This window comes from Loxodonta africana, chromosome 25 (assembly GCF_030014295.1).
Source record: "Loxodonta africana isolate mLoxAfr1 chromosome 25, mLoxAfr1.hap2, whole genome shotgun sequence".
NCBI lineage: Eukaryota > Metazoa > Chordata > Mammalia > Proboscidea > Elephantidae > Loxodonta > Loxodonta africana.
The window spans coordinates 29,404,534-29,423,912 of record NC_087366.1 but is presented as its reverse complement, the minus strand read 5'-3'; the positions used below and the strand labels follow the sequence as shown (position 1 = coordinate 29,423,912).

The window sequence follows — 19,379 nt, the reverse complement described above, 5'->3', positions numbered from 1 at the left end:
GAACATTATCTGATTATCTTTCTACCTTTAGTGTAAGACTGAAAGGTAAATGAAAATAATAGTTAACATTTGTTGAGTGCGCTATTTAACTCACTGAATCCTCACTATTACTTTATGAGTGGTTGTGTTGTTGTTGTTAGGTGTCTTAGGGTTAGTTTCGACTCATAGTGACCCTGTGTACAACAGAACGAAACGCTGCCCACCTGCACCATCCTCACAATCGTTATGTTTGAGCCCACTGTTGCAGCCACTGTGTCAGTCCATCTCATTGAGGGTCTTCCTGTTTTTTACTGACCCTCTACTTTACCAAGCAGTCTCCAGTGACTGATCCCTCCTGATAACACATTCAAAATAGGGGAGACAAAGTCTTGCCATCCTCACTTTTAAGGAGCCTTCTGGGTCTACTTGTTCCAAGACAAATTTGTTCCTTCTGGCAGTCTATGGTATATTCAGTACTCTTCGCCAGCACCGTAATTCAAAGGCGTTGATTGTTCTCCAGTGTTCCTTATTCATTGTCCAGGTTTTGTATGCACTTGAGGCAATTGAGAATACTATGGCTGGGGTCAGGCACACCTCACAGTGACATCTTTGTTTTTTAACACTTGAAAGAGGTCTTTTGTAGCAGATTTGCCCAATGCAATATGTTGTTTGATTTCTTCACTGCTGCTTCCATGGGTGTTGATTGTGGATCCAAGTAAAATGAAATCCTTGACAACTTCAGTATTTTCTCCATTTATCATGATGTTGCTTATTGGTCTAGTTGTGAGGATTTTTTTTTTTATATATTGAGTTGTAATCCATACGAAGGCTGTAGTCTTTTGTCTTCATCAGTAAGCACTTCAAAGTCCCCTTCTCTTTCAGCAAGTAAGGTTGTGTCATCTGGATACCATAGGTTGTTAATGAGTGTTCCTCCAGCTTCTTGGATTATTTGCTCAGCATAAACCCCAAAACCAAACCCACAGGCGTCGAGTCAATTCCGACTCATAGCGACCCCATAAGACAGAGTAGAGCTGCCCCATAGAGTTTACAAGGAGCGCCTGGCGAATTCAAACTGCTGACCTCTTGGTTAGCAGCTGTAGTACTTAACCACTACACCACCAGGGTTTCCACTCAGCATAAAGATTGAATAAATATTTTGAAAGTATACAACCCTGATGCACACCTTTCCTGATTTTCAACCATGCAGCATCCCCTTGTTCTGTTAGAATGACTGCCTCTTGGTCTACATTCCGGTTGCACCTGAGCACAATTAAGTGTTCTGGAATTCCCATTCTTCGAAATGTTATCCATAATTTGTTGTGACCCATGCAGTTGAATGCTTTTGCATAGTCAATAAAACATAGGTAAGCATCTTTCTGGTATCCTCTGCTTTCAGCTAAGATCCATCTGACGCTATCAGTGATATCCGTTGTTCCACATCCTCTTCTGAATCCAGCTTGAATTTCTGGCAGTTCCCTGTCGATGTACTGCCACAAACATTTTTGAATGATCTTCAGTAAAATTTTACTTGCATGTGATGTTAATGGTATTATTCAGTAAATTTCACATTCTGTTGGATCACCTTTGGAATGGGCAAAAATATGGATCTCTTCAGTCTGTTGGCCAGGTAGCTGTGTTCCAAATTTCTTGGCATAGACAAGTGAGCACTTCCAGTGTTGCATCCACTTGCTGAAACATCTCGGTTGGTATTCTGTCAATTCCTGGAGCCTTTTTCCTCACCTTCAGTACAGCTTGGACTTCTTCCTTCAGTACCATCGGTTCTCCATGATACGCTGCCTCCTGAAATGGTTGAACGTTGATCAGTTCTTTTTAGCCAGCAACTCTGTGTATTCCTTCATTCTTCTTTTGATGCTTTCTGTGTCATTCAATGTTTTGCCCACAGAATCCTTCAGTATTGCAACTCGAGCCTTGAATTTTTTCTTCAGTTCTTTCAGCTTGAGAATTGCTGGGTGTGTTCTTCCCTTTTGGTTTTCTAACTCCAGGACTTTCCAAATTTCATTATAGTACTTTGTCTTCTCAAGCCGTCCTTTGAAATCTTTTGTTCAGCTCTTTTACTTCATCATTTCTTCCATATGCTTTAGCTACTCTGCATTCAAGAGCAAGTTTTAGAGTCTCTTATGACATCCACTTTGGTCTTTTCTTTCTTTTTAATGGCCTCTTTCTTCATATATATCATGTCTTTGATGTCATCCCACGACTCGTCTGCTCTTAGGTCATTAGTGTTCAATGCATCAAATCTGTTGTTGAGATGGTCTCTAAATTCAGCTGGGATATACTCAAGGCCATATTTTGGCTCTCATGGACTTGTTTTAATTCAACTTCAACTTGCATTTGCATATGAACAATTGATGGTCTGTTCCACAGTCAGCCCCCTCGCCTTGTTCTGACTGATGATACTGAGTTTCTTCATCATCTCTTTCCACAGGTGTAGTCAATTTGATTCTTGTGTATTCTGTCCAGTGAAGTCCACGTGCATAGTCATTATTTGTTACTGACAATAGGCATTTGCAATGAATAAGTCGTTGTTCTACCATACGATCTCTGGCATTGTTTCTGTCATCAAGGCCATATTTTCCAACTACCAACCCTTCTTTATTTCCAACTTCTGCATTCCAATCACCAGTAATTATCAGTGCGTCTTGCTTGCATGTTTGATCGATTTCAGACTACAGAAATTGGTAAAAATCTTCAATTTCTTCATCTTTGGCATTAGTGGTTGGTGTGTAAATTTGCATAATAGGGTATTGACTGGTCGTCCTTGTAGGCATATTATTCTGTCACTGACTGCGTTGTACTCCAGGATACATCCTGAGATGTTCTTTCTGACCATGAGTGTGACAGTATTCCTCTTCAGTCTGTCACTTCTGGCATAGTAGACCATATGATTGCCTGATTCAAAATGGCCCATACCAGTCCATTTCAGCTCACTAATGCCTAGGATATTATTGATCTTTATACTTTCCATTTCATTTTTGATGACTTCCAATTTTCCTAGATTTATACTTCATACATTCCATATTCCTATTATTAGTGGATGTTTGCAGCTACTACTTCTCATTTGGAGTCCTGCCACATCAGCAAGGTCAACTCTACGCTGGGGAGGCAGCTGCTCTCCAGTAGTATTTTGAGTGCCTTCCAAGCTGAGGGGCTCATCTTTTGGCACTATGCTAGAAGTAGACAAACAGATCCTTCTTCCTAGTCTATCTTAGTCTAGAAACTCCACTGAAACCTGTCCACCATGGTTGACCCTGCTAGTATTTAAAATACCACTGGCATAGCTTCCAGCATTAGAGCAACTTGCAAGCCTCCACAGTACGACAAACTTGACAGGCAAGTGGCAGCTTTATGAGGTAGGTACCCTTATTACGCCCATTTTAAAGATGAGAAACTGAGGCAGATTAACTTGCTCAAAGTCACACAGCACAGAAGGAAGCAGAGCCAGAATTCTAATCCAGGCAGTGTGGCTTTTGAGCCCAAGCTCCTAACCACTGCACTGCAGGAAGGACTTAAAATGTTGATAATTCTTGAGAGAGAGAATGGATATCACTTAATAGATACTACCTTACCCTTTTGGTGAGTAGAGAGTAAATCTTAATGATAGAGAGTGGGATAAACAGGTTTTAAAAACAAAAGGAGTCTGTACAGATGCAAGTCTAAGAGCTTGCAGTATATTGGTGATTTTATAGTAAGTTAGGATAGGTTTGATATGCAGATAACAAACCTTGCTTGCTGAAAGAGAAGAGGACTTGAAGTACTTACTGATGAAGATCAAAGACTACAGCCTTCAGTATGGATTACCCCTCAACATAAAGGAAAGAAAAATTTCTACAATTGGAACAATGAGCAACATCTTGATAAATGGAGAAAATACTGAAGTTGTCAAAGATATCATTTTACTTGGATCCACAATCAACACCCATGGAAGCCACAGTGAAGAAATCAGATGACATATTGCATTGGGCAAAGCTGCTGCAAAAGACCTCTTTCAAGTGTTAAAAAGCAAAGATGTCACTTTGAGGACTGCAATGCACCTGACCCAAGTCATGGTATTCTCAGTGGCCTCATAGGCACACAAAAGCTGGACAATGCATAAGGAAGACCAAAGAAGAATTGACAAAGAATACTAAATGTACCATGGACTGCCAGAAGAACAAACAAATCCGTCTTGGAAGAAGTACACCCAGAGTGCTCCTTGGAAGCAAGGATGGCGAGGCTTCATCCTACATACTTAGGACATGTTATCAGGAAAGACCAGCCCCTGGAGAAAGACATCATGCTTGGTAAAGTAGAGGGTCAGTGAAAAAGAGGAAGACCCTCAATGATATGGATTGACACAGTGGCTCCAACAGTGGGCTCAAGCATAGCACTGATTGTGAGAATGGCACAGGACCAGGCAACATTTTCTGTTGTACGTAAGGGTCCCTATGAGCGGGTATCAACTTGATGGTACCTAACAACAACAATAGGATACATTTCAGGAAGGAAAAGGTTGGAGAGAGTCTGTTCCTAAGAGATCATTTTGTCAGATTAGCTAACAGATATGAGATAGGATGGAAGAAGTATATTTTAGGAAGCAGGATTGGAGAACTCAAAACACAGATGTCCCCTTTAGCTTCAAGGGCCTTGTGAACTCCATTAACTTTTCTCCTCTATGAGTCAGAGCTTCCAGTCATCAGATTCCCAGCCGATCTTTTTCATTCCTTTTATTGAAAAACTTCTCCAAAGAGCCAGTGAGACTACATTGCCTCTGCTTCTTTCTCTGCACACCAGTGGTTCTCAGTCCCGCCTGCACATTAGAACAGAATCACCTGCAAAGTATAAAAAACAAACAGCTGATGCCTTGGGCCCACCCCTGATCAATTAAACAAAACACTTTTAAGTGTAAGGCCTTGGCATTTGTTCGTTGAAAGCTCCCGCACTTGATGCTGATCCAAAGCCTGGATGGAGAACCATTTCCAGACACACTTTAAATGTTTTGACATGTACTGCCCCACCAGAGTTACAGTCACCAAATCCAGTGGCCTGGTTCTTGTTCCTCGTGCTTTCCTACCTCACAGCAGCATTTGACACTGTTGCCCTCTTAAGGTTCTCATCCCTTGGCTCCTGGGACAGGACAGTTTCCTGTTTTTCTTCCTACTTTTCTGAGCCCACATCTCTACCTCCTTGGTTGGTCTTTCTCTGTTCACATTATCAGTACAATTACAGCTGCCATTTACTGAGCAACAGGCATTTTTCTGCATGTTATAATCATCTGTGTACTTGACTTATTCCGTAGTTAGACTATAAACCTCTTAAAGTATTTGTTTAATTGAACTTTATATTCCCTTTAGGGCCTAAACATATTGTGTGGCACTTAGTAACCCTCACTGTGTGTTTAAACCGAGCTATCTTTTGGGTTTTCAGGAAGATGTGAAATTGCTCTCCCATCTGCTCCAAGCTTTAGATTATGGAGCACCCCCTCATGGAGGAATCGCCTTAGGTAAGCAACCTGTTCACTTATAAGCTAAATTTCATTCCGTGGCACTGTGTCTCAAATTTGGACTCTCAGTTTAGAGGAGGGTCCAAGAGTTCTAGAAGAATTTGAGTTTTCATTTCAGTGATACATTTTTAAAATAAATTTTACCAGTTTTAATGATAAAACAACTGATAATTTACATTTGAAAGCTTTGGGGTTTTAATAGAAGCAAACAGAAGTGTCTGACGCCAATGTTGCTCATTCCCTGAGAGTTCACAGACACATTCATCGGGGTTTGAAAAGCACTGCTTGGATGAGCAGGAGTGTGCCCGTGTTGTGATGTCCGTGGTTGCTCACCTCACTTGTTTTATCAGCAAGGAAGAGTGTGAGAAATCCCAGGAAACTCAGATTGTAGGCTGTCAACAACAGTGATTGCCTTCTGCTTTTTTGTTCAGCCTATATCAGTCCTAGTAGAATGTCAGTATTAGTCCTGAGTATTTTTCCAGAATGAGATATAGAAGCATCTCTCAAACAAAAGTTCTCTAAAAAGGCAGGGAACTTTTATTTCATAAAACTTTTCTTAATTAAAAGTTATTTATACTTTTATAAATTGTGGTATATTCACACAATGGAATACTACGCATCGATAAAGAACAGTGATGAATCTGTGAAACATTTCATAACATGGAGGAACCTGGAAGGCATTATGCTGAGCGAAATTAGTCAGAGGCAAAAGGACAAATATTGTATAAGACCACTATTATAAGATCTTGAGAAATAGTAAAAACTGAGAAGAACACATACTTTTGTGGTTATGAAGGGGGGAGGGAGGGAGAGGGTTTTTTATTGATTAATCAGTAGATAAGAACTGCTTTGGGTGAAGGGAAAGACAACACTCAATACATGGAAGGTCAGCTCAATTGGACTGGACCAAAAGCAAAGAAGTTTCCGGGATAAAATGAATGCTTCAAAGGTCAGCAGAGCAGGGGCAGGGGTCTGGGGAACATGGTTTGAGGGGACTTCTAAGTCAATTGGCAAAATAATTCTATTATGAAAATATTCTGCATCCCACTTTGAAATGTGGCGTCTGGGGTCTTAAATGCTAACAAGCGGCCATCTAAGATGCATCAATTGGTCTCAACCCACCTGGAGCAAAGGAAAATGAAGAACACCAAGGTCACACGACAACTAGGAGCCCAAGAGACAGAAAGGGCCACATGAACCAGAGACCTACATCATCCTGAGACCAGAAGAACTAGTTGGTGCCCGGCCACAACCGATGACTGCCCTGACAGGGAGCACAACAGAGAACTCCTGAGGGAACAGGAGATCAGTGGGATGCAGACCCCATACTTAATGGTCTGACTGAGACTAGAGGAATCCCGGCGGCCATGCTCCCCAGACCTTCTGTCAGCATAGGACGGGAACCATCCCCGAAGACAACTCATCAGACATGAAAGGGACTGGTCAGCGGGTGGGAGAGAGATGCTGATGAAGAGTGAGCTAATTATATCAGGTGGACACTTGAGAGTGTGTTGGCAGCTCTTGTCTGGAAGGGGGGATGGGAGGATAGAGAGAGAGGGAAGCTGGCAAAATTGTCACGAAAGGAGAGACTGAAAGGGCTGACTCAATAGAGGAAGAGCAGGTGGGAGTACGGAGTAAGATGTATGTAAACTTATATGTGACAGACTGATTGGATTTGTAACCGTTCACTTGAAGCTTAATAAAAGTTAATAAAAAAAAAATTTATACTTTTATAGAAAGGTGAAGTAATTCCCAACCTAGATTCATTTCTCATTTGTTAACTTTTTATTTTACTCACAGGGTTAGACAGACTGATATGCCTTATCACTGGAGCAGCAAGCATCAGAGATGTCATAGCCTTCCCAAAGTCCTTCCAGGGACACGACCTCATGAGCAATGTCCCAGATTACATCCCTCCTGAAGAACTGAAGCCCTATCATATCCAGGTCTCCAGGCCAGCAGACTCAGAAGCAGAAAAGAGCTTACTGAATCATCCACCCCATCCAGAAACCTGAGCTTTTGAATTCTGTCCTCCTTGCTTCCCTGGGGCTCAGATTAGATAGTGAGAAGCACTGTGATCTGCCTCAGATCGGACAATCAGGTCTTTAAATGGAAGGCATCCAGACAACGTGAAGAAATGAAGAAAACAGACAGAATGTAGATACAGATAGAAGATGTCCAATTTTGACTTGATAACACACACCGTTAGAGTTTTTTTTTTTTTTTTGGACTTTTTTGAAGTTTCTTTTTACTAGGAGAGGTGTAAAAGATGGTCTTTGTTGGAGTAATATAATGGCTTAGTGTTTTCTAATCATGTCTTTCACACCCGAGTAGTAGATTGTTCACTTAGCCAGAGGTAATCAAATCATGTGTGAAATGTGGGAGAATGCTTGCCTTTAGATTGGTCAAGGAGCTCTGGTGGCACACTGGTTAAACACTCAGCTGCTAACCAGAAGGTTGTTAGCTCAAACCTACCTGCTCCATGGAAGAAAGATATGGCTGTCTGCTTCCATACAACCTTGGAAACTCAATGGGGCAGTTCTGCTCTGCCCTATAGGGTCACTATGAGTCAGAATTGACTCCCTGGCAGTGGGTTTAGATTGGTCAGTTCATTGAGGGGTCAATCAGCCAGGCTTATCAAGAGAATCATAAAAGCTTTATAGTGGCACATCTACTGTCAACCAAAGATAGTGAGAAGCATTGTGATATAATGCAGAAAACATCACTGAAAGGAGAGTCACAGCATCTTACTATTTCACCTTGAGCAAATTACATAAACCTCTCTGAGCCTCCCTTCCTGCTTATGTAAAATGTAAACAATACTTGCCCTGGCTACCTCACAGGAACGTTGTTGTCAGAACCAGGAGATAGTGTATTCGGGAGATAATGTGAAAAAGCTTTGAAAAACTATAAAAGTATTACATAAATATAAATGATGTTATTATCTGATAGATGTATGTAGTAAAAGAAAACTAGTATATAAATCAGTAATTGTTTATATTTCTATTTTTAAAGATAATCCTTAATCCCTGAATAATATTTTCCCTCAATTTTAAGTAATTGAAAACACTAATTGACCCTAGATCAACCTCAAATATATTTAAAAATGAACATTTAAGCTCATTACGATTTATTATTAGGCTCTAATAACACACGTTGTTGTTAACATGCCGTCAAGTCGGTTCCAACTCACAGCAACCCTACGTACCAGAGAATGAAACACTGCCTGGTCCTGTGCCATCCTCACAATCGCTGTTATTATTGAGCCCATTGGTGCAGCCACTGTGTCAATCCATCTTGTTAAGGGTCTTCCTCTTGCGCTGACCCTATACTTTACCAAGCATGATGTCCTTCTCCTGGGACTGATCCCTGCTCACAGCATGTCCAAAGTCTGTAAGACTCAGACTCAGTCTCCATCCTTGCTTCTAAGGAGCATTCTGGTTGTACTTCTTCTAAGACAGATTTGTTCATCCTTTTTGGCAGTCCATGGCATATTCAGTATTTGCCAACACCACAAATTCAAAGGCATCAATTCTTCCTTGGTCTTCCTTATTTATTGTCTAGCTTTTGCATGCATATGATAAGACTGAAAATACCATGGCTTGGGTCAGGTGCACCTTAGTTTTCAAGGTGACATCTCTGCTTTTCAACACTTTAAAGAGGTCCTTTGCAGCAGATTTGCCCAATGCAATGTGTCTTTTGATTTCTTGACTGCTGCTTCCATGGGTGTTGATTGTGGATCCTAGTAAAATGAAATCCTTGACAACTTCAATATTTTCACCATTTATCATGATGTGGTTTATTGGTCCAGTTGGGACGATTTTTGTTTTCTTTATGTTGAGGTACAATCCATACTGAAGGCTGTGGTCTTTGATCTTCATTAGTAAGTGCTTCAAGTCCTCTTCACTTTCAGCAAGCAAGGTTGTGTCATCTGCATAACGCAGGTTGTTAATGAGTCTTCCTCCAATCCTGATGCCCTGTTCTTCAAGTAGTCCAGCTTCTCAGATTATTTGCTCAGCATACAGATTGAGTAACACACATAAAAGCTTATAATTAACAATTATAAATGGGAACAAGGTCTTGATTAATGAATTTGCAGTTGTTTTTTTCTCTTTAATCTTCACTTTTGTCTTGGCATTCTTTTGATTTATAATTTATAAACACTTAAGGATCAGTTTTATATTGTTACCTGTTTTTCTCAGTGATCTAAGCAATGCAGTACTATAACCTTTTTCTGTTTGAAAATAGCCAACATCACAGGCAGGTCTAATCCATGACATTTAATGGGCTATCAAGAATATAAATGTCCTTAAATTCACTCTATGTTGCAAGTTCTCAGAAACAAGTAACTGCCAGCTACAAGAGCAATAGCCATTATCACAGCTTTGTCTTATGAACAATCTTTGTCTTGAGATGCTTCAAATGAATAGTCTGATTGAATTGTTTTATGTTCTTCGGTTTTGGTTGAACAATGGATCTATACAGTTGCTGTTTTTTTCCCCAAATTCCCCTCTCTGAAGAACCAGATCTATCTGTGACACTGATCACATTTCTTGCTGCTGACATTTTTGCTAAACCTAATCCATCATAAGGATGCTGCCTTAAGATGCCACACAGCAACTGTCCCTTCTGCCTCTCAGCACTCACCTTCCTGCTCCTGACAACCAACAACCGTGCCATCTACAAGCTCCTGCTCAGCAAAGTCACCTACCCAGAGGCCAACCTCATTTACTACCTGTTCAAAGAGAGAAACAGAAGGACATCCACCATAAACAAGTACCACACCTATGACATGTCCTAAGCTGCCCCTTCCAAAACATGACACTGGAAACAGCCTTCTGTAGACTAACTGGGTCCCCAAGCTAAAGGCCACTGAAACTTCCCTTCTGTCCTGTGATTGTCCCCCAAGCAAGCCTACACCCCATTTACTCCCAACCACAGGGAACTCTGTTCTAAGATCCACCATGTTTATCAAAACCAAACTCGTTGCAAAAAATAAACAAACCAAACCTATTGCTCATAGCAACCCTATAGGACAGAGTAGAACTGCTCCATAGGGCTTCGAAGGAGCAGCTGGTGGATTCAAACTACCAGCCTTTTGGTTAGCAGCCGTGGCTCACTGTAGCACACTCCATAAGATCTCCATTTGAGGGGAACTTGCCCTTTTCTGCAAAATAAGCCACATTCCCAGAAGTCACTGAGAAGGGGACAGAGATTGGTGATAAGATCATCCAACTCAGTCATTTGATGTAGGGAAGCTCAGTGTCAGGGAATGTGCTTAAAGGTAGGAGTGCTGGTTCTACCCCAGCTTTGCCTCTAACAGAGCCCTTCCCAACTCTCGGCCTCAATTTCTCATTGGTTCCATGACAAGGTGGGACTCCACAGTCCCTCCAACTTCAGGATTGATTCTCTATCCCACAAACTGAGGAAATCAGCAAGACCAGGAGGAGTTACTCTGAGTTAAGTAAGAAATGGAAGGATTACACAGACGAGGTGGGAATATTTTAATGTTCTATGGAAGTTTATTCCTGGAAGTGTAGATTTGAGGTTAAGGCTCCAGGTTCACTGAAAATGCCAATGTGCCTCAGGATTATGGGGTTTATTAGGGAAGTGACAGGTTACAATTCAGGATCAGAAACAACTCAGAATACAGTTCTTTGATCAGGACAGCTTCTCTTCAGCCATGCCTGCAGGGAGGCTTCTCTCTGGCCCTCAGCCTCTCAGCCCCTTGGCCCTTCCTCTGTACTACTTGAGCAAGTGTTACAAAACTCCAGCTCCGCAGATAAGTGCCTAGAGGCACCCTATTCCACCAGTAAGCCTCAGCCCAAAGGCGCTCAGCTCTCTTGCTCCATGGGTTGCGTCAGTGAGCTTAGCTTCGCCAAGTGTCCAGAGGCACCCCCCTCCACCAGCAAACCTCCTGCCCAAAGGCATTCGGCTTTCTCACTGTGTGCCAGGAAGCCCACTGTGCCATCTCCTGGTTCTGCTTCCTCTGCTACTGCCATTTCTCGGCCACTGCTTCTCACAATCTCCAATGTTACAGCTCTGTCTCCTGCATCTAAGAGGTTCTCAGTGCAGGGATCCTGGGTCCAAAGGATGTGCTCTTCTCCTAGCTCTCCTTTCTTGGTGGTGGTGAGGGCCCCCTTTCTGCCTCTGGAATGGCTCATTTTAAGCCTAGCAGGATGGCAAAACTGATCAATCCCTTTGTTAGGGTTCCATACACCTTATTTGCACGATCCCACAAGGGTGCCATGTATCTTATTTGTGTTATTACCAAGCTATCCAATCCCCTTGATGGGCCACAAGCACCTTATTTGCATAGTCCCACCCAGTCATCTAGTGGGAGTCATAAGACCATGAAGAGAAAGGCCATATAAAAGTCACACTACACCAGATACCAAGAATTATTATAAAGCTATAGTGATAAACATAGTACCAGTGCAAGGACAGACAAGTTGATCAGTGAAACAGAGATAGAAACAGACGTTTGTATATATGGAAATTTGATCACTGAGATGATGGATACTTGCGGGACACATTATATAAACACGTCATTTGCCCATGTCTTAGCAGTCATCTAGAAAACCACCCAGACGTGGTTTTGAGGTGAGTCTAAATACACAGTTTAGAATTCGTTTGCCTGAAGACTCTACAGTAAATCAAGGGCAGAAGCCTCATTGCTAGACCTGTCCTTAATTGTTCCGTATCTAGTGGGACTGAGTTTGACCAATTACCTAATAGCTCAGTTATACAAAGTACATCAGAGCCTCGGATTCTATGCCTGGAAGAAAAGCAGCAAGACCCTGTAAAACAAGAACAAGTAAATCAAGATGTGTGAAAAACTTGCTGTCGTTACCTTCAGAGAACACCAAATTTCTTTAAAGACTTTGTTCTCACTGTCATGAGAAACATTATTTTGTTATGGCGTAAAAGGCGTTTTTTCCACCATACTACCCTGGGTGGTGCAACTGTTTAAGCGCTGGACTATTAACCAAAAGGTTGGCTGTTCAAACCCACTCAGTGGCACCTTGGAAGTAAAGCCTGGCTACCTGCTTCTGAAAGGTCACAGCCTTGAAAACCCTACGGAGTACAGTTTTACTGTGTACACATGGGCTCATCATGAGTTAGAATCAACTCAATAGGAACAACAGCCACACCCAATACTTGTTAGGTGCCATCAAGTCAGTCCTGACTCAGCGACCCCATGTGCAACAGAACAAAACGTTACCTGATCCTGAACCATCCTCACAATCATTGCTATACTTGACCTCATTGCTGGAGCCACTCTTTCAATCCATCTTGACGAAGAGGGTTTTCTCTTTTTCATTGATTCTCTACGTTATGCATGATGTCCTTCTCCAGGGATTGGTCCCTCCAAAGTGAGACAAAAGTCTTGCCATCCTCGCTTCTAAGGAACATTCTGGCTGTACTTCTCCCAAGACATATTTGTTCATTCTTCTGGAAATCCATGGTATACTCAATATTTAAACCTTAAAAATGAGTAAGGCCATCTTGCACTAAAGAATAAACAGCCTGAAAACAGAAAAAAAAAAAAAAAGCCTATTCTTTAGCCTTACAGTGTCTCAGGTCCTTTCTTCAGGATTGTGAGGAACAGGTATGTTATATATTAAAGCACTTAGTATAGTTTTTGACATATAAGAAGTACCACATAAAGGTAGCTATTACTAGCGTGTAATAATCCTTTACCCAGTCATTTTTCCAAAGCTTAAAAATAGTGTGGTGGGGGCATCTGACCTCCTCTAACTTCACAAGGATTAAGAATCACCATAAACATCAGCTCAAGGCTGATTCCTATGAGGTGGAGGTCAAACATTACCCTCCACCCTCCAACCTTTTTACCAGTTCTCACACCAGCAGTCCCACTGTTAGCTCTACCTTCAAAATAATCAGCATCCGACAACTTTTCAGGCCTCCACTGTTTCAGAACATCTGCTGTAAATACAGCAATAGCTTCCTAACGATCTTCCTGCTTCCATCCTGCCCCTCAGCAGTCTAGGCTTTTAAAAAACACAGATCATGTCACCCCTCTGCTCAAAACCTTCCAGTTGTTTGAGGAATTCCAGGAGAAAAGCCAGAGTCCTGACAATGGCCTATAAGGCTTGCTAGACTGTTTCCTCCTGCTCAGCTCCCTCCCTCTGCTCCAACCACAGTTCTTGCTATTCCTGGTTCTCAACAGACATCATTCCACATCCAGGCAATTTTTTTCGTGATTGTTGCATTGTTCACTCCCTAATAACCTCAGATGGCCCCTTCTCAGCGAAGATTCCCAAAAACCATATTCAAGTGTACCAAACCAAACCCACTGCTGTCAATTCACAGTGACCTATGAAACAAAGTACAACTGCCCCATAGGGTTTCCGAGACTGTCAGTGTTTCCAGAAGCAGACTGCCACATCCTTCTCCCACGGTGTGGCTGTGGGTTCAACACAGTTAGCAGCTGACTGCTTAACTATTGCGCCACCAGGCCTCCTTCTGTTCAAGCCTTAAGTCCCTGCTTTTTTCTGTGTAGCACTTATATCCTATGCTTTGTGTTTGTCCCAAGGCCAGACATTTTGTGTACATTGCTAGCTATATCTAATCCCAACACATATGGGTGCTCAATATTTATTGGGTTAATTATTAAATAACTGGCCAATACACGCTACTGTGGAATAAAGGCTAGGCAAACTGCTTCCATAAGTATCACACCCACGTAAACCTTTTGTACTTTGACAACACACTAAAGCTCCCAAAACCCAAGACAAGACTGAGGAACCATCACAGATTTGAGAATAAGGACAACTAAATGCAACGTGGCAACCTAGATCTTGGAACAAAAAAATGACATGGATAAAACCTGAAAAAATTCTATAGTTGATTTAATATTGTACCAAGTGTAACTTACTAATTTTGATAAATGTCCTATGATCATATAAGATGAAACCCTTAATTTTCCAGATCTCTTAAGTCTGACCTATTAGAGTTTATCAGTATGTCAAAACTGAAATAAAACACTTAAAAAACCCTGTGGAACAGTTTATCACATGGGTCACCGTGAGGCAGGGGGCCAACTTCAAAGTGGCCAACCTGACAGCAGCCAACACTTGCCAAGCTCTGGAGGAGCTGGGGGGACATTGTGGTACCTGCCCAGGAGGAGCATCTAGTCTGATGATAATTTACAGCTTATATTGACATGGGGTAATTACAGAGGCCCTGAACCTAACCTTACTGATAGGAAAGGCCTCCTGAAACAGATACTCCCTCAGATGTTGGCAGCTGTTGGTTTGTACCAGTTTTTAAATAAGATGGCTTGGGATAAATAGGTAATTTAGTCAGTACAACATGCCAAACCAGATTAATACTTGGAGAAAGCATGAAATTTTCAAGTGTAGGTAGTTTCAAGAGCAGAGAAAGCCCCTTTGAAATGGCTAAACCTACAGCTTTGCAAATTAGAAATTATCTTAAAAGCTGTGAAATGGCAAATGAAGGACAGGCACCAACTTTAATTCTCAACCAGTGCCCAAGTCTGTGATGCTCCCCTACACACCAGTTGTCTTAATCTGTCAACTAGACTTTCCATTTTAAGTATACCATTGGGACTTCACAGCACCACTTTATGTGTATACTTATTCAACCGCCCATACAATCAAGGTTGCACTGAAGTACAGCATCTCAAGAAATGAGAAAGGGTATAGTCATTTCTCTGGATAAAATGTACTTTCAAGCAGACATTCTGTGAAGATTTATGTAATAAATGCTTTTAATTGGAAGCAACTGCTATTGGGTCTTAATGACTTATCAGTTGGGTAAACAATTAAGGTACCAAGACCCAAGTGATACCCACGGAGACCTTTTTCCTACACAGCCCAATTCAGTATTGGGTAATTTCCCTCCCTGATATAACTGAAATAAGCACTCTTCCAGATGTTTTACAGGATGTTTTATTAAAATTACTCAATAACAAAAATAAAAACCAAACCCACTGCTGTCAAGTGAACTCTGACTCAAACAGGTTGCTTGCTCTTATCCCATGAGCATTCCATCCATCCAACTGTCTGCAAAAAACAAAAGATGCCAGTTTTAGTCACACATCCAGATTTCAACTTCATTGCTGTTTGGGGTACACAGAATATCAGATCTTATCATCATCAAGTAATCAGTAAGAGAGTTCAAGTTGGGGTGGATCATCATGTATTCTGTCCTAAAACCCAACAATGCTGACATCTTCAAGCCTCACCTTTCAATGGGAAGATTCATGGTTGCTGTGGTCACCATACATCCTAGAAACAAAAATTATTTTAATTGTGGCAAAAAAATTTAGTGTGATGCTTTCATTAATAAAGTAACCTCAGAATTAAAATGGAACGGTTTTTGAGTGATATCATTCTATTTCATTTGGCAGAATCATTACATCACTGGTTACTCTAATACACACATAGGCCATAAAAATTTCCACAAGGTATTTAAACTAACCTGCGTTTCTCCAGATGTGAACTTCAAATCCTGAAATTGAAACAGTCCTGAGTAAGACATTTGTATGAAAGTCATTATGGTCACCCAAGCCCGCTGACAGTTGTTTCTGATTCACAGCAACACTGCGAGACAGAGCAGAACTGCCTCCATAGGGTTTCCATGGAGTGGCTGTTGGCAACCACTGTGCCATCAAGCCTCTGTAGTAAACCAAAGTCCTGGCTAAATTTCCCTTACAAAGGTATAAACCTGATTGTTTCAGCCAGATACATCAGATAGGAGCGAAAGACGTAAGTGTTGTTCACCACTGTTAAGTCTGCTGAACTATGTTATCATCATTGTATCGGCTTTAATACCCAATAAATATCTGAGACTACTGTACCTTTGGCTCAAAACTCCTTGTTCCATCCGCTGCAGCAAAAAGCTGACTCTACACACCTGCAGAAATGTAGTCAAAGTTTAGTAACTGGTAACAATAAATAAATGTCTAAGATTTTTTTTTGAAATACTGTTTCAGTTTTAAAAAATTACTCTTCATCCTCTTTCAGAGAGATTCCCATTATTTAAAAACATCATCAACAGTATATTGCCTAAAGATACACAAAAATCAATAAAATACATACCTTTTAAAGGTTTCCACAACCTGCACCTGAAAAAAGGGTATTTCTTTAAATACACAGCTGTTAAATCCTAAAACTCGTTTACTTTGCAATGTCTCCTCCACCATTTGGCTCAAGAAAAACGCTCCCTCTTCTATAGGGTCGCTATAAATCGGAATTGACTCAATGGCAGTGGGTTAGGTTTTTTGTTTTTTTTTTTGGTTTTCCCTTAAAACAGTCAAGACCAGCACATTTCACAAACAATGTTAAGATGCCAGGTGTGAAATGGCGTATGTCCTTACCCAAGCAGGTCATCCACGGATAAAAATGTATACCGCAGCTAAAACAGAAAGAGATATTACATTACAATGCTAATCATCATTAAATTCCTCAGAATTATTTAGCACACAGGGTTCTTCAGTGTTAAATTTGTCTACATGCTCATTTCAGGTCAGACATTTGATTAACATCATTGTAAACCCTGTTAAACGCATGCTCAAAGAGCACTTCAAGTTAACACTCGCTAACCAAACTTTTAAAAACTATTAAACCATAATTAATAGTTTAAAAATTAACAGTTTAGTTAAGTGTAAGTCTTGAGCCTGTACTCACCAAGAAATAAACCTCGTCCAGTCAAGTCGACGACTCAGGTCCTCCTGGCAAATAAAAAATGGTTTTTATAATAGCTAAATATAGTTTTTTTGTTCTAAAAATGTAACAAATGCCTGAAATCAGTTAGAGCTAATAATTAAGACCTTCACATTTAGTCAGTATTTGCTTATCATCATTCAGGCTTATATTTACAGTTAACAGGACAAGTATCTGACACAATCATTTCACGTTAGCATTGCTTTCAGTGCCAAAAAAAAACTTGTGGGCCATACTTTGTCATGTTTGCCAAGTTATCTATGTTTATTTGCATTATAACTTTACTTACCTTTTGACTTTCAGCTGTTCATCAACTCTCTACAAAAAATGGAAAAAATGTTTAATACCGGTAGTTTTTATTTTAGAAACCCTGGTGGCACAGTGGGTAAGTGCTAACAGAAAGATCAGTTCAATCCAACCAGCTGCTCCCTGGAGAAAGATGTGGCAATCTACACTTCCGTAAAGATTTACAACCTTGGAGACCTTAAGGGGCAGTTCCACCATCTTATGTGGTCACTGTATCAACGGGATGGCAATGGGTTTGGTTTTGGGTTTTGATTATCTTATTAGCAGTAAATCAGTTTCACTAATGCCAGATACATCAGACAAGTGATAAATCTCTTCATGCAATCTGCTGAACTATGCAGTCATCACAGTATCTGTTTCTTCCAGTTTCCCAGCGTTAAACGTAAACCATTCCAATGCACTCACCTCCCTTTTACTAAACAACTGAAATAATGGGTGAATATAAACTACCAAAGGACATACAAAAAAAGTCTCACCTCTTTGCCCACGGCCAGAGTTTAAGGCTCTTTAAGACCTGGGAAGAAGGGTTTCGTGTTAACACAAGTGTAATCTCTATATCCCCCGAACACCGTTAAGGGTGCCTCAGTTTATTAGATATTGGTGGTAATAACTCTCATCACTCTCAAGGTCAAGAGTAGCAAATAAAACGTCATCACAGTGGCACTGACTTTCAACCAAAAAATTACTTTTGTTATGCAATTTCACTACCTCACCTTATCAATTGTTCTCATCCTTCGGCACATTAACTGCAAAACAAAAATATTCAATATATTAAAAAAAAATCCTGTTCGCCCAGATTACATCAATTACTTAAGTACTAAGCCTCAGCACAGAATTTTTCAGAAATTTCTTCTGTCCACTACTCTTACACCATCACAGGCTTGATACCTCTAGGCAACGTATTTCTTACTTCCCACAGTACTCCCTCCTAGTTCACTTACCTGACTGGAAGATCCCATCAAAGGCAGCATTGCATGCGTGACCAGGCCTATTCCAAGGAAAAAAATAACGGATCTTTAAAAATTTTACCAAGAATTACCCTTAAAGCTTATTCCTTATTTTGGAGTCATTTATGCAGGCAAGTTGGGTTCCCCAAAAATTCCGTTTCACGCTAGTAAAGAATACATACGACTCGTTATAAGGGAGCAGTGCACCAAGGTCAAGAACTACTGAACCTCATACTGGTGGACTGCAAACAGCCATTAAGTGAGCCACGCGGACTACCGCAATCTTCCACCTTTCCGAGGGTGAGCCGCTGAGGCTCAGGCCTCCGATACAAACTCGAGTTGCCCGGCATGCACTGCCATCAGAGAAGTTGGCATTCATCAAGTCTCAGATGTCCCTACCAACACAGGTTTCATCACAGGAAGGGCACGCGAGCAAAAGGCCTCTCTGCAAACCACCCAACAAACCGAGTAATTTAGGTCGCACCCATACCCAAGGCGTAATCCTGAACCACGCGAATCTTCGGGAGCCGGCAAAGCTCGCGCCTGGCCTAGAAAATGGGACCTTAATTGTTAAGGGCTGGTGACCAAGACTCAGACCAAAATCCTGTAAGCGACCACCCAAAAACAACTACACCTACGACGACGGTCGGTACCCCAAAAAGACCGAGATGGCGCCCAGGCGTCTGTATATAAAGGTTCTTTCTCCTGACGTCATGACGCACGCTGCCCGCCAGCGTCTGCGCCAGCTTCTATACCTCGCCTTTTAGGCTCCTCCTCCAGCCCCACCTCTTTCCCCGCCCCCTAAGCCTATCCCCTCGGCTGCGCCCCGCCTCGCTTTTGTGGGCGGGAACCACGAGTGCCCGCGTGACGCAGGTCTCCCGCCCTCCTCCCGACCAGGGAGGAAGGGAAGAGAGGGGAGGGGGCGCGAGGGAC

General features: G+C 41.5%; 1 protein-coding gene and 10 non-coding genes across 13 annotated transcripts in view; 1 reads left to right on the top strand and 10 right to left on the bottom strand.

Annotated features, from left to right (window-relative positions):
* The window catches only part of DARS2 (aspartyl-tRNA synthetase 2, mitochondrial), a 54,364-nt gene extending 35,280 nt beyond the window's left edge, over window positions 1-19,084 (top strand). For all 3 annotated transcript variants that reach the window (XM_010591002.3, XM_003410985.4, XM_010591003.3), the window contains 2 exons: window positions 5,404-5,479; window positions 7,280-19,084. In XM_010591002.3, the coding sequence (XP_010589304.1) occupies window positions 5,404-5,479; window positions 7,280-7,494 (291 nt within the window). In that variant the 3' untranslated portion in view covers window positions 7,495-19,084. The remainder of the gene's footprint in view (window positions 1-5,403; window positions 5,480-7,279) is intronic.
* LOC111750957 (small nucleolar RNA SNORD81) lies at window positions 15,602-15,675 on the bottom strand. The gene has a single exon (XR_002786028.1). It is a non-coding gene; the product is annotated as a small nucleolar RNA SNORD81 (small nucleolar RNA).
* LOC111750959 (small nucleolar RNA SNORD47) lies at window positions 15,821-15,897 on the bottom strand. Its single transcript, XR_002786030.1, has one exon. It is a non-coding gene; the product is annotated as a small nucleolar RNA SNORD47 (small nucleolar RNA).
* LOC111750963 (small nucleolar RNA snR60/Z15/Z230/Z193/J17) lies at window positions 16,210-16,293 on the bottom strand. Its single transcript, XR_002786034.1, has one exon. It is a non-coding gene; the product is annotated as a small nucleolar RNA snR60/Z15/Z230/Z193/J17 (small nucleolar RNA).
* LOC111750958 (small nucleolar RNA SNORD79) lies at window positions 16,453-16,530 on the bottom strand. Its single transcript, XR_002786029.1, has one exon. It is a non-coding gene; the product is annotated as a small nucleolar RNA SNORD79 (small nucleolar RNA).
* On the bottom strand, window positions 16,959-17,023 carry LOC111750967 (small nucleolar RNA SNORD78). The gene has a single exon (XR_002786038.1). It is a non-coding gene; the product is annotated as a small nucleolar RNA SNORD78 (small nucleolar RNA).
* LOC111750962 (small nucleolar RNA SNORD44) lies at window positions 17,275-17,338 on the bottom strand. Its single transcript, XR_002786033.1, has one exon. It is a non-coding gene; the product is annotated as a small nucleolar RNA SNORD44 (small nucleolar RNA).
* Window positions 17,788-17,852, bottom strand: LOC111750966 (small nucleolar RNA SNORD77). The gene has a single exon (XR_002786037.1). It is a non-coding gene; the product is annotated as a small nucleolar RNA SNORD77 (small nucleolar RNA).
* LOC111750956 (small nucleolar RNA SNORD24) lies at window positions 18,078-18,162 on the bottom strand. The gene has a single exon (XR_002786027.1). It is a non-coding gene; the product is annotated as a small nucleolar RNA SNORD24 (small nucleolar RNA).
* On the bottom strand, window positions 18,320-18,381 carry LOC111750968 (small nucleolar RNA SNORD75). Its single transcript, XR_002786039.1, has one exon. It is a non-coding gene; the product is annotated as a small nucleolar RNA SNORD75 (small nucleolar RNA).
* LOC111750960 (small nucleolar RNA SNORD74) lies at window positions 18,797-18,874 on the bottom strand. Its single transcript, XR_002786031.1, has one exon. It is a non-coding gene; the product is annotated as a small nucleolar RNA SNORD74 (small nucleolar RNA).
* Window positions 19,085-19,379: the final 295 nt, after the last annotated feature.